The 13,982-nt window shown below is 31.6% G+C and overlaps 3 protein-coding genes across 3 annotated transcripts; 1 reads left to right on the top strand and 2 right to left on the bottom strand.

Moving 5' to 3' along the window:
- Nucleotides 1-586: 586 nt before the first annotated feature.
- LOC115879716 (probable ATP-dependent RNA helicase DDX28) lies at nucleotides 587-2,582 on the bottom strand. The gene is made up of 7 exons (XM_030896673.1): nucleotides 2,022-2,582; nucleotides 1,754-1,972; nucleotides 1,592-1,704; nucleotides 1,356-1,526; nucleotides 1,050-1,303; nucleotides 770-983; nucleotides 587-722 (listed from the first exon to the last, which is right to left on the bottom strand). The coding sequence occupies exons 1-7, from the start codon at nucleotides 2,437-2,439 to the stop codon at nucleotides 624-626; spliced, it is 1,488 nt and encodes a 495-aa protein (XP_030752533.1). The 5' UTR covers nucleotides 2,440-2,582; the 3' UTR covers nucleotides 587-623.
- A 287-nt stretch (nucleotides 2,583-2,869) lies between these two features.
- On the top strand, nucleotides 2,870-4,498 carry LOC115879717 (UBX domain-containing protein 1). The gene is made up of 6 exons (XM_030896674.1): nucleotides 2,870-3,101; nucleotides 3,154-3,401; nucleotides 3,455-3,648; nucleotides 3,705-3,945; nucleotides 4,082-4,246; nucleotides 4,301-4,498. Exons 1-6 carry the CDS (start codon nucleotides 3,049-3,051, stop codon nucleotides 4,339-4,341), a joined length of 942 nt encoding a protein of 313 aa, XP_030752534.1. The 5' UTR covers nucleotides 2,870-3,048; the 3' UTR covers nucleotides 4,342-4,498.
- Nucleotides 4,499-4,767: 269 nt separating this feature from the next.
- Nucleotides 4,768-6,151, bottom strand: LOC115879718 (ribonuclease Oy). Its single transcript, XM_030896676.1, has 4 exons — nucleotides 5,890-6,151; nucleotides 5,637-5,824; nucleotides 5,159-5,581; nucleotides 4,768-5,106 (listed from the first exon to the last, which is right to left on the bottom strand). Exons 1-4 carry the CDS (start codon nucleotides 5,946-5,948, stop codon nucleotides 4,889-4,891), a joined length of 888 nt encoding a protein of 295 aa, XP_030752536.1. The 5' UTR covers nucleotides 5,949-6,151; the 3' UTR covers nucleotides 4,768-4,888.
- Between the last annotated feature and the right edge of the window lie 7,831 nt (nucleotides 6,152-13,982).

Genomic DNA, 13,982 nt, shown 5'->3' with positions numbered 1-13,982 from the left:
ACTGTGACACGAGAATTTTATATATTAGATGTATATCATTATTCACTTAAAAATTTCTAAATCCGCTCCTGGCGTGACCCCCACCAAAGGAACCCAGATCGGAAAAACAGGCAGCCTTCGCGCATTATAAAATAGAGCATTTGTTACCTCTTTCTCTTCTAACCTCTTTGGCTGCACTGCAGCCACACTATCCTAAAAACGGCGTATCGGCGTAACGGGCGTAATGACCTTGAATGGATTTCCAGTAATTCTATTGGCTGAAACATTCATCTGTCAGAAATTTTATCTGTCAAAAATTTTAGCCAATAGAATTACTGGAAATCGATTCAAGGTCGTTACGCCGATACCTTTGCCGATACGCCGTTTTTAGGATAGTGTGGCTGCACCCTTACGAAGGAGTTAACACGCAAATTTCAAAAAATATTTACCAACAGAACCAGTAATAATAATTTAAACAAGAGTTCTTCTGAAATATGTAAACATATTTTTATAAAATAAACCTGAATATTTGTAGCACATCAACAATTTGGTAATGTATTTTTTTCAATTATTTTTTTTACATAAAATATATTTAGCACTTATTAACAGGCATGGTAGTTAATTTATTTTAATTTTATAACTACTTAGGGCCCTTGTCTTATTTTTCTCAATATATTATTATGTACAATTTTAGTAATATTTCCATCAACATTTGTAAGAGGCACATTTCTCCGTATTGCAAGCTACAAATTTATGTTCTGTACAAGATAAAAAAAAATATTACAATTACCTCAATTTGTTGGACAAGATTAACTTCTGGTTCGGAACATATAAAATTTGTAATTTTACTATCATGAGGACTACCTAATCTTCCCACTCTACCTATCCTATGAAGATAGTCAGCTGCGTATATAGGAAAATCATAATTTAAAATATGTTTAACTTGAATTGTATTTAATCCTCTTGACCCTACATCTGTAGCTGATAAAATATTTGTTTCTCCTCTACAATGTTAAACAAAATTAAATAGAAACTCAATTATTTTACAATTTTTAGCAGTGTTAAATTACCGAATAAATTTATTCCATTGTTCTATTCGAATTGCATAATTCATGTCACCATTTATATTTGCACAGCTGATTCCATTCTCTCTCAGAAACATAGCTAACCAATTACAATTTTGATGTTTATTAGTAAATATAATCATGGGCTCTTTGTTAAATTTAGTAAGTTGTAACAAACGGGCAGGTCTGTCTGATTTGGTAATTCTCATAAATTTTTGTTTGACATGTAAAAGGGGCATATGAAGATTGGGTGATACAACCTATATAAATATTATGTCCCAGTATTAAGACTATTCACACAGATATTTTTACCTGTTCCATTCTTGATTCATACGGTGCTAAAATGTCAGGTAATTTTCTAGGCAATGTGGCTGACACTAATATTAATTGTGCTTGCGACATTCTCTTAATTAATACTTCTACTCTGTCTATGAAGCCATCATCTAGGAGTGTATCAGCTTCATCTAATACAAAGTATAAAACCTAAAAATGAACTTGATGCTCTTTACTTATAATTAAATGAGTCTAGTTATTAGTGATCTATGTACCTGATTCAATTTGTAAATGCCTACAGTAGAAAGTTTACTTAAAGCACCTGGTGTTGCAACTATAATGTCTACATCATTTAATTGTGGATTCATCATATTATATTTTGTTCTTCCTGAAAAGATATGTGAGTTTCCTTACCACACATAAAATACTCTTTATACCTCCAGTTACAGTTTTAACCTTAATTCCAAAAGGCGCACCTAATATATTTGCAAATTCAGTTGTCTGAAAAGCTAATTCTCTGTTTGGCACCAAAACAACAGCTTTTGGAGCGTTGAGCTGTTCATTCCGTTCACTGTTTATAATATTTTGAATGATAGGTAAAAGAAATGCAATTGTTTTACCACATCCTGTTTCAGCTGCCAATAATGTATGAACACCTACAAAAACTTACTTTAAATCCTGGAAATAAATGTCTTTAATCAATACCTCTTTGTACAGTTGTAATAGCTTTTGTTTGAAAGCTAGTAGCTTCCTTTATTTTAATATTTTTCAAAGCGTCAATTATTAATTTATTTATTCCTAAGTTTGAGAATAAACATCCTTCTCCTTCGTCTTCTTGTTTAGAAATCGGAATAATTGTAAAATAATCACCCTTAGATTTACTGTGCAACCATCCCTTAGAAGCTAAGGATACTTCGTCCAACTTATTATAAGTAGAGCCTAAATAATAATCAAGTTTCTTTTGTTTACAACTAATTAACAATGTATTTTTATTGGTTTTTATCTTAGGGGCTGTCGTAGAATAATATAGTAAATTATCCCATAAACCATACTTTTTTAAAAGACGTTTTCCTAAAGCTATTGATGCCATCACATCTGAATTTGAAAATAAAATACACCACATACACTTAACTCAAAGCAAATCAATAGCCAAATTATGGAAGCTAAAAGGGTTAAAAGTTAAAAGGCATTTTTAAGCCATTCATAAGCTAAATTATAGCCAAATTTAAGCCCGGTATAGATTTTGGTTAAAGTAACAATCTTCTACTTTTTTTTATTAATTTGAAGGCCCAAGCGAACTAGAACGATCCGGTCTGGTAACAGGGTTACCATCCAGGCTAACTTTGGTTAATCAATGTAGAGACAGGATCCACCCTTGGATCCGCCTTAAAGCGGGTCTGAGTAGGACCGCTGTTCGGATTCTTCTGCGTAAACATGGCGTAAACAATGTATGCACCGTCCAGATTAGCCTTAGCAGCAAAAAGGTGACGTTACTCCACTTTAAACTTTTTATATGTTTTATCTTCAAATACCAACTTTTTAAAAGAAGATATAGAAGCCGGTATATGACAAGGGTATATGATGGCTATGATGAATATATGACAATGTAATTTTGTTAATGTCAATAATATGATATCAATCTTGGTGGTGCATTAATTTTATAAAATACTGAAACTATTAAAAAGTTTTGTAGGTTTAAAAAGGCAAAAAAAGGAATAATCCGAATAATAACATGTCAAATGTAATAGACGCTTTAATGGAAATGGGTTTTCCCAAAGAGAGAATGTAAAGTATAATAATTTTAGATGTATATATTTTTTTAAAATATGTATTATAGTGAACTCGCAATGACAAAGACCGGTAGTACAGACGTTCAAGCTATCATGGACTGGATATTGTCTCACGAAGAGGATATTCCACAAGATCCACTTGAAATAAATCCAGCTGGAAACGAAAATGTAGAAGGTACCTCCTCTGGTTTATTAGAGAACACTGAACAGCCTACAGCGAAATCTATTAAATGTGATGATTGTGGGAAGATATTTAATACAGATGACGAAATACAATTTCATGCTTCTAAGTCGGGTGAGTAGACAATCTTAGAGGAATATTACGTCCTATTAAATATGCTATTTCAGGTCACGAAAATTTCTCAGAATCTACTGAAGAGAAGAAATCCCTAACTGAAGAAGAAAAAAAGGAGCAACTTGCTCGGATAGAGGCAAAATTAAAGCAACGTAGGCTAGAAAGGGAAGCCCGAGAAAAAGAAGAAGCCTTATTAAAGGAGAAAGCTCGTATCAAGTCTGGAAAAGAACTTCTTGAAGCAAAAAAGGTAAGAGTTTGTATTTACTTTAATAGTTTTGATTGCACAGACACTTATTTTTAAAGAAATATGAGGAACTGGAAATGAAAAAAATTGTTGAACAAAGGAGAAGGGAAAAGGAAGAAGAAAAATTGGCAAGACAAAGAGTTAGAGATCAAATTGAGGCTGATAAATTGGCCAGAAAAGCTAAATTTTCTGGGACTAATAATCAGGATATACCTGCAACACCTCCAGTGGTAACTAGCATAGTGGAAAAGAAACCCCAAAATTACACTGAAGTGAAGCTTCAGATAAAACTTATAGATGGTAAAATCTACATTAATACACAAATATTCAAAAATCTTCCAATTTTTTAGTTACTCAATATTGTTTTTTTAAGTACATATCTGAACTATACTCATACTATTTATTGTATTTAAATATAACATCAAAAACATTTTAGGAAAAACTTTAGTTCAAAACTTTGGTATAAAAGAACCCCTTTCAGCAGTCCGGTTGTTTGTGGAAATGAATAGAACAGATGGCGATGGGCCTTTTAAATTAATGACAAGTTTTCCAAGAAAAATTTTTGTCCCTGAAGATTATGATAAACCCTTGGAAACCCTAGGTAAATTTAATATAATATTACATTTTTTTATGAAATATGAATGGTATATTTTAGGTTTAGCTCCAACTGCAACTTTAATAGTGTCAAAGTCTTAGCTTTCCTGATAAAAAAATTGATTGAATGAAATAAATGTGTATTTTTAAGTTAAAGTAAACATCCCCAAACATGAGTTGTTGGGTGCAAAACATTTTTTAAATATATTTATTTGCAACACCTTTATAAGAAGATCAGCTAATAAATAGGTAAATGTTACTACTAGATTTTTTTGACAAAAAATGAGAACTTTTTTATCTTTCTTCAATATTCGAATAAAAGAAAGTTTGAAGTTATTCTTCAAAAATAATTACCAATTTTGTGCTTTTATGTATATATTATTTTTCTGTATGTTTAGTCTCAAAGGAAGATGTCTAAAATGCCTAAGTAATAAATCAAGATTAGGCATAAAATTTGTTTTCATATTATAACATTTTTAATAAATATTATCAGTAGTTAAAATTATTTATAAATAATAATAGCAAGAATAGTTTATTACAAACTTTATTTTTAAAGGATAAACTTAAATACTATTCTGGTATTGGTAATCCTACAATTTACAAAAAAAGGCTTAGCTAAGTTTTTAGTTCTGATTAAGATTATCCAATGCTACAAAGTTAACCATCTCAATGTGTTTATAAAGTCATATAACCATGTTAAACGTTTCAGATTTTCATAAGACTGATCCATAAGCACGAAAATATCTGATTCATCATTTTCTATTGCAGATGTTGATATACTTGATATATATTGAATTGTCTTCTTAAGATTACAATTAGTTGTTACTCCATAATTATTTCCATAAGTTTTGTTTGATTGATTACAATCTAAAATAAAAAAAATATATACTTTCATTTCAATACTAAATCTGAAATTTACCTATAATATCTAAGGTTTTATTAAAACAGATGCGAATTTCACTTAAAAATGATTCCTTCGTTTTTTTATCTACAATACATTGGATAGTTGGTTCCTTATTTAAGTATTGCTTGAGAACATCATAAATTTTCGCGATGTCATATCCATCATTACTAGGAATAACCCCTCCTTTAGATAATACACTGTATAAATCATATTCTTCATTAAATCTTAAACCCATCCGAAAATAATTTGGTACACTGTCAAACTGGGGCAATATGGAAGCACAGGTTCCATGTTTGTTCCATTCATGCGCCCAGAACGAGTTTGGTTTAGTATTTCCCTCAACATTAACCCAATGATCCTTCAGATCATCAAGTATTGGAGTGAGTTCGTCTGGATTAAAGTGAATGGCTGAGGGACAGAATAGAGGTCCTTCATGGCCTAGGAAAAATATAATTTTAATAAAACTTAAATGAAATTTTTCAATTTAACCTACCTATCTTTGTTGGCCACACTCCATGAATGGTCCATAGTGATTTATCCTTAGGCAAGTTACATGTGTTATCCTTTTTTGCTTGTTCCCATTCTGTACAAGTTGTCAATGGCCAGCGTTGTGAGAAAATTAAATAGTCCCAATCATGATAAGGAGTTGGTTTTGGTGGGGTTTTAATGATCTGCCCAAAACTAAAATATTGCAATAAATATCGTTAATAGCATCATCCCTGTTTTTAATTGAATACCATATTTACATTATGGAACAATACAGTGTAAATATTCCCACAAATAACAAATTCTTGATGTAACACATATCTAATCATATGCGACTTAAATTAGAATATTTACTATTTTCTTTGTGTTTTTATCATTCATTCTTTATCGTTTCAAGAATGTAAATTAAAGATTAATTATTAATCACAAAATCAGCTGTTTAAATTGTTTGATTATCAAAATATGTCAATTCAATAAGATATTTATTCTATGGATTACATTATATAACTATAGAACCTTTTAATTCTATGGATTTCTTGTCATATATCACATTTTCAGTTTTTTAGTAGAATAGAAATCTAATACGTCGAAAGCCGATATCTAATGCATTTACCGATAGATGCCAGTAGACACAAGAATTTGAAAAAATATTAGTCCATAATAATAAAATGATCGGACATTATAAAACGGTAAAAAATCAATTTATTAAAGAGTAATTTAAATTGACGTCGCAAAATTGATAATATAGCTTATATATAATTTAATAAATAATAACTATTAATATATTAATATTTTTAATCCTTACATACCGATTGAATCAGAGATATACCTCTGGACACGAGAAGATGCAGTTTTACTTAACTATTTAATTAGCATAATGTGATATTTGTGAGTATCTAGGTTCTAGGTATTAATAAAAATATATTATGGTAGTTTTAAAAGTAAAGGAGTAAATAGGCTTCCATAAGATTTGGCCTGCGGATTTAGTCCGCCCTTTCACGTACCTACCAACTACTATATACCTCTCTCACTAAACCATCATACTCTCGTATTTTTAGCATAAAATATTCTCGTTTGGGACAAAATTTGACGTTTTATAGCAGTTTTTATAATATAGATGTTTAGAGGAATAAAAACTGCCGTATTTTCGTAAGTCCGCAACTTTATCCTTCGATCGTTTTTTTAGACCAATTCTAATCTGAGGGGCCAAGTCCGCGGATTTGGCCTGTGACAGGGTTGGTCCGCCACAGGTATAGCCTGCTACAGACTTGGTCCGTCCAAACCAAGTCCGCGGGCCAAATACGCAGGCTAAATCTTCTCGTGTATGGGGGGAGGGGTTAATGAGAACATTATATAAATTATTCGAAAAAGTGATAAACAATTTTGGAAAACAGACAACACAACAAACGCCTTAAATTTTTAGTCAAATGCAGTAACCTAATAAACTTAATAAATTAACAAGGTTTGATACCCTAGCATCCCCTTTGAGCAACACTGGACTAATTATTCATCTATTAGGTACTTTATTAAGTTAATTAGATATTAAATACTTATGTATATAATATTTATTTTTCATATCGACATAGGGTCCAATTCTGCTTTGTTTGTGGCTACAGGGGATTAAATAAGTATTATTTTTCGATTAATAATAATTTTATAATAAGTACTTTTAGCGATTCGAAAACCTCTTCGATTTTAAGTGTGAAAGTTACTATAAGTGTGACATATTTTAATGTTAGAAAAATGTCAAATGTCGACAAATATGTCTGAATACACCAGGGTCGTGCATTTGTGTTATCACTGGAATATTTTTTTTTAAAAAATATGTGCGCCACTGACTTTTTTCTTCTCTTGTTAGCAAAATTGTGTAAACCGTTAAACGCTTATTAAAAGTTGTCTTTTAACATTTGCAATTTATTTAATTTGCCTTAATTCAATTTTAATAGAAACCTTCAAAAAATTTTAATGTCTTTTACTGACCAAAATGTTAAATAAGTATTGATTCCTCATCAAAAAATATGAAAAGAAGTCCCCAAAAAAGCAGAATCGGACCTATGTTGATATGAAAAATCAATCTTATTTTCACTCACATGAGGAATCTCCCCACGAGAGATGGCACATGTTTTTTGAAACACCCTGTATTTGACCGGAGGCAAAATTCTTTAATTGAAGGGTATCGCATATTTCAAAAATACATAATTTTATCTTTTTAATATGTGCATAGCAACTGCAGGAGGTGGGCACTGCTTTTGTGGGGACATTGGCCAGATAATACAAAAAAAATTCTCATTATTAAATCTTTAATCTGAAATATTATATTTATGTATTTACATGCGACATATTTTAGAATGCGTACAGTTAATTAAAAATTTAAATTTAGATATATGTATAATGTTTATAATAGTCTGTCCAACGAGAGAATTCGTGACAGTGACAGTTTTGTGTCTGTGTCATTTTAATTCACATATATAAATTGTAATTTCTGTCATTGTTTGGATGCTGTCTGTGTAAATATTCCCTGGCTCCTTGACATTTTTTTTATAAAGTACGTCTCCTGGATCTGTGTCTATGAAAGGAATTTTAAGAATGCGTGCACATTATCGGAGTATGATCAATTTACTACAAAACACATTTAAATAAACAGCAAACAGCAGTATATTTTATAGATTGCTACCTATATACAAGCGGCAGAGAGTCACTTGATGAGTATGGACGGACTTGATGAGTATGTCATCGCAAAATACACTCCGTACATACACTCAAAGATACACTCATTACAATTGCTGTCCTCCTTTCACGCAGTTGAGCAGCTCTGAACTGTTCAAGAACGCGATGCTCTCACTCCTCACTCCATTCAATTGAGTCATAAAGCTCCAGAACTGTTCTGTGCCATATGGAGGCACCAGGCTATCGCGCACCGCTCCTTTCAGAACCGTTCTCGAGTAGCCCCAGGGCGTAAAGCCCGGAACTCGAAGTTCGCGAATGGAGGACAGCAATTGACCATTAACTACTTGCAAATTTGTCAAATTCTTATTGATGGGACGCGTCGTCTATTTTTTTACGAGAAACGAGAAACATCGATCAAAACAGTGGTAGACTGAACTTGGAGAACAGTGTAGTCGTTATCGGTAAAATAGTTGCATGATTTTATTGATTTTTTATTGTTTTTCTTCTTAATTTTTATAAAGGTTTTATGTCTCATTTAGGTTGAAAAACATTGAAAAAGTAAAACAGATAGGGCATTTTTAACATTTTTGTATAAGTAAGTAATATTACAAAAATATTTATGGTTAGGTTATTAGTTATAAAAATATTTATGGCACGCCCATGAATTGCCTGCTAACAGAGATCATATAAAATTTGAAATTATAGTCATGTCAAAATTCTGGTTTAAATAATATTTTCCAGGTTGGTGCTCTCCTTCCGGTTATACCAAAACTAGTTTATTCAACGCCCAGATGCACCAGACGCTAACAAATACCGTATGATCGAAAAAAAAAACGGCGTCAATGACAATTCGATGGTAATTTTGGCAAGGTTAATACCTAACCTAGAGATCATTTAATAAAAATTGACATAAAACTTGTCAAAAATTAACACTAATTATAGAAAAAGTACAGTATGTACTCAATACAAAAATAAATTACAACCTTCTTAACGCCAGCTGGCAGTAAGCGTCATTAAAAAAATAAAGAAGAATATAGGCCTAGTAAATGACGTTTAGGGCTTGACCTCGCCAAAATTATCACTACCAAACCTAATAGGACAAATGGCACCCGAGACCAAACTGTGACCATTCTTCCAAACAGTGCCGTGGCACATATTTTTCTTAACATAGTCGCTTGAAGCGATATTTATTTTTTTGATAAATGTTTTCACTACGCCTATGGTGTATCCGGTGGTATCATACTAATTAATTACGAAAAAAACGTATTAAAATGTTAACAAAAGGTAGAAAACTAGTATCGACGTATAGCACATATCGAGTATAGGGTGGGTCAAATTCGACGCTTTTAAATGGAAACACCCTTTTCTATAGGAGATAGACGAAAACTAATATCGGTGTCTGGAGCTCAATTTTCATCAAAAACATGATGGTGAAAACCGCACATCAATATCTATTACCGTTTCGGAGTTACGGAGTGTTTTTCAAAAATGTGCATTTTTAACAAATCGCTGTAACTTTTTTGCTATGGAAAATTTTGTATTTCTATGAAAACATTTCCAAAGCACCTTTTTACGTAGAATTTAATGGTTTAAGTATAGTTTTTTTAAAATTAATAATTTAATAGTTATCAACAAAAAAATTGATTTTTTATTTGGGACACCCTCTACATTTTTAATTAACTGAAAATAATTTAAAATTACCTTTCCAAAAATATAGCACACTTGATATTTTGTTATAATCCCCTTCGAAATACAGAATATTTAAAAATTCGCCACTTTTAACTAGTAGGCTTTGGATCCCTTATTGATGATATGCCCTTAATGGAACTCGAAAACATATTTTTCCAGCAAGACGACGCACCGCCTCAGAACGCTGAAGTTACCAGCAAATTTTTGCAGCCAATTTCAAGAAAAATTGAATAGCTAACCAACATCCCAGCTGTTGGCCGGCGAGGCCGCCTGACTTATTGCCCATGGATCTAATCTTATGGATATATTTGCGGAAGAATAAATGTTCCTTATTCTTCCGTATAATCTAGACAAAAATTAGAAATACTTAGCAATTACGAGAGGGTATCTTTCACCCCCACTGAGTTAATGAATTCCGCGAGAAATGTTCAAAAACGGCCCCGTCTGTCCATAACAGAAGACGGTCGATATGTCGAACACCTGTAGCAAAATCTCATGTCTTGGTTTGCTATTTATTTTTATTGTTATTAGATATAGTTTAAATGTGTTTAATTAATGTTGATGTTGGTTAAATATATTTTAAATTGTTATAAAATTCTGCATCTCTCATAGCAAATAATATTTTCGATTTAATTGATTCTCACAGCTAGAATTTTTTTGCATTACAGCCGGTGCCGTTCAAAATTTTCTTAATTTCCGTTCTTAATTTAAAGCAGGCGAATTTTTATATACTCTATATCTCGAACAGGAATCGAGCAAAATATCAAGTGTGTTATATTTTTGGAAAGGTAATTTTAAATTCTTTTCAATAAATTAAAAATATACAGGGTGTCTCATAAAAGAAATCAAATTTGGAAATGTTTTCATAAAAATACAAAATTTTCCATAGCAAAAAAGTTACAGCGATTTGTTAAAAATGCATATTTTTGAAAAACACCCCGTAACTCAAAAACGGTAACAGATATCGATATGCGGTTTTCACCATCATGTTTTTGACAAAAATTTAGCTCCAGACACCGATATTAGTTTTTGTCTATTTCCTATAGAAAAGGGTGTTTCCATTTAAAAGCGTCGAATTTGACCCACACTGTACATATAATATCAGAAAAATAATTATCGAATTCAATAAAAAAAAACGCTAAAAAGGTGTAGTGGACTGTTTATAAACGACCCTATAAAACGTAACTCCTGGCTCTTTCTTATCATTGTGCCTTTTACACTTGAAAGCTGAACAAATTACCATTGTAATAAAGTTTATACGAAGTTCACTACACACAACAAATTATTTAAAATAGCTAAAATTGTCATTACCAATTTCCAAGGCGCCAAGTTTGACTCACCCTGTAAAAAGATGTTTGGTACACCCTGTAGCGTAATAGTTTGGCGTTTGCCAATATATTCAATGGCTATCAATTTTGCGAAACGGCTGCGGAACATGCGAAATTTTCATTAATACATACGGGGGCACTCGACAGCTGTAGGCCAGACGGTATATGAATAATGCAGAGATTGTCCTATATATTTTAGCAATTTCCTAAGGTTTATGCAAAAGAAACCCGAATATTGACTTCATTTCCATAAGTTACGTTTGGATGCGGAAGTTAAGGAACGATTTAATGGAGTACCAGATTATTTTTATTTTTAATGTGTTGTATGTATAATCTTTTATTGTATTAGGAACCACACGATGGAAAAAAAACGGCGTCAAAGACGGCTGGGGAATGAAAATCGATAATAATTTTAGCGAGGTCAAGCCCTAGACGTCATTTATGCGTCATTTTTCTTGGCTCGTATATACTCTTCTTTATTTTTTAATGGCCCTTGCTACTAATTGGTCTTAAAAAGGTTGTTATTTATTTTTATACTGAGTAAAAATTATTTTTAAATGGTGTAGTTTAAAATTCGAAAAAATAATATTTTTTGGAAATCGATTTGTGTGTTTGGAAACGTTCTATTCTTTTTTAATCTTTCTATAATTAGTATTAATATTTGACAGGTTTTATGTTAATTTTTAGCAAATGACGTCTAGAGATTGACCTCGCCAAAATTATTATCGATTGTTATTCCCTAGCCGTCTTTGACGCCGTTTTTTTTTTCGATCATACGGTACTTAAACGTTATATGACTTTTATCTTTTAAGTTCGATTTACAAAAGAATATCAGAGCACAAAACCAACTCAAAATATCAACAATAGTTTGCACTAGCCGTATCACAGAGCTGCTAATACCGGGTGCGTCTCAAAAGTGGCTCACCCCCTATAACTTTTTTATTTTTTCAGATAAAAAAACGAGATTTGGTATGTTAGTATATGACATAAATTAGGATTGATTGGTGCATTCGTTTGTTTTTGGTCACTTCCTGTTTCACCGGAAATGACTACAACTTTTGATTTTTAAATGACACCCTCAGCATTTTTTTACTTTATTCGATAGAAAATGACATTCTGAATAGAATGTCATATCATATGTCAACTTTTGATATTCTCGCTTAATAAAAAATTGTATTTTAAAATTCAATCTAGAGTGCCATGACTATGTTAAAAACAGATGGATTTACAATAAAAGCGCCCCTAGGTACTTTTCCAAGCGCCCCCCATCAATTTGTAGAACATCCAAAACCGATAAAAAATTGCTAATATTTTTATTACAAAATATCCAAATTAAAAACCAACAAAAAAATTTTTGGTTGGTTTTCTTAGTTCCAGGTTTTAGTTACATAATAAGTAAAACACCGGCTATCGCTGGCGCCCCTTTCGCAGCTGGCGCCCCTAGGCAATTGCCTAATGTGCCTAGTGGTAAATCCGGCCCTAGTTAAAAACACTAATTCTTCATCAAGAAGCATTGGAAAAATAGATTTGATGGTCTAATGTTTTTAGTATCTTGTCCTGGCCAGTTAGAAAATGCTCAAATCGTATTTTTAATCATATGTCAATTTTTTCAAACGGAACGAGGGTGGCTCATTAGCATATTTGGAAAAAGCATTTTTTACGAATAATTTGATACCACACACTTGGTATTCCAAGTCAAATTTTCGTTACGAACCACAAGTTATAATTTCAAATAAACCATATGCGAAAATGTCAAAAGTTGACATATGATATGACATTCTATTCAGAGTGATATTTTCTATCGTATAAAGTAAAAAAATCCCGGTGTTGCCATTTAAAAATCAAAAGTTGTAGCCATTTCCGGTGAAACCGGAAGTGACCGAAAACAATTGAATACGTCAATCAATTCTAATTTATGTCATATACTAACATACCAAATTTCGTTTTTTTTCACTAAACAAATAAAAAAGTAATAAACGTAATAGCCACTTTTGAGACGCACCCGGTATATAAAAAATACTCTTATTTTACTAAAATATATATCGATATAGAGGGTCCTGTACCAGTGTCGAACATCTGAAGGCCCTGTATATACTAAAGAATTTCCTGTTAACACTATTAATTATAAATAACAGTATGCAACTGTTGTTTTGTCTTAAAATAACAGTTAAGAGAATAAGAGTTAGTATTTAATAATTACAAAAAAAATGAAAACTGTTATTTAGAATTGTTTGTAAATAACAGTTTTCAACTGTTGTTACTTCTTAAAATAATATTTGCTTCGAAAAATATCGGGTGGTATTTATAAATATCTTGTATCAGAACTGATATTTATAAATAGGTAACAGATTTCTCTAATATTACTTCTTAAAATAACAGTTACAAACATAACAGTTGGTATGCATTTAACAACAAAGTTACAACTGTTATTTATAATAAATTTCAGTTAACCAAACCAAACTAAAATCATTAGATTGGCTTTGATATAAATTTATTATTACATTCACCAGGTATTTTTCTAATTCTAGGGACACTAGCAGTGGCGGACTAAGCCTGTTGGCGGCCCGGGGCGGCGAAGCTAAATGTGGCCCCCTGTCTGTTTAGATAATGATATACTTCTAATGCACATTTTGTAAAAATTGAATGACGTATGTATAATGCTTGACAAA

This window comes from Sitophilus oryzae, unplaced genomic scaffold (assembly GCF_002938485.1).
Source record: "Sitophilus oryzae breed Bouriz unplaced genomic scaffold, Soryzae_2.0 scaffold_1586_pilon_pilon, whole genome shotgun sequence".
Lineage (NCBI taxonomy): Eukaryota > Metazoa > Arthropoda > Insecta > Coleoptera > Curculionidae > Sitophilus > Sitophilus oryzae.
This window is presented reverse-complemented; position numbering and strand designations above follow the sequence as displayed.

Excerpts from the sequence above, each read along its gene's own strand:
- LOC115879716 (XM_030896673.1), bottom strand. The coding sequence starts at position 2,439 with ATGTGGTGTATTTTATTTTCAAATTCAGATGTGATGGCATCAATAGCT. Across the intron at positions 1,973-2,021 it reads TATTACAACTGTACAAAGAG|GTGTTCATACATTATTGGCA; the intron begins GTATTGATTAAA and ends AAGTTTTTGTAG. Across the intron at positions 984-1,049 it reads CAATGGAATAAATTTATTCG|AGGAGAAACAAATATTTTAT; the intron begins GTAATTTAACAC and ends TTAACATTGTAG.
- LOC115879718 (XM_030896676.1), bottom strand. The coding sequence starts at position 5,948 with ATGTGTTACATCAAGAATTTGTTATTTGTGGGAATATTTACACTGTAT. Across the intron at positions 5,582-5,636 it reads AGTGTGGCCAACAAAGATAG|GCCATGAAGGACCTCTATTC; the intron begins GTAGGTTAAATT and ends TATTTTTCCTAG. Across the intron at positions 5,107-5,158 it reads TAAAACCTTAGATATTATAG|ATTGTAATCAATCAAACAAA; the intron begins GTAAATTTCAGA and ends TTTTTATTTTAG.
- LOC115879717 (XM_030896674.1), top strand. The coding sequence starts at position 3,049 with ATGTCAAATGTAATAGACGCTTTAATGGAAATGGGTTTTCCCAAAGAG. Across the intron at positions 3,102-3,153 it reads GGTTTTCCCAAAGAGAGAAT|TGAACTCGCAATGACAAAGA; the intron begins GTAAAGTATAAT and ends TATGTATTATAG. Across the intron at positions 4,247-4,300 it reads TAAACCCTTGGAAACCCTAG|GTTTAGCTCCAACTGCAACT; the intron begins GTAAATTTAATA and ends GGTATATTTTAG.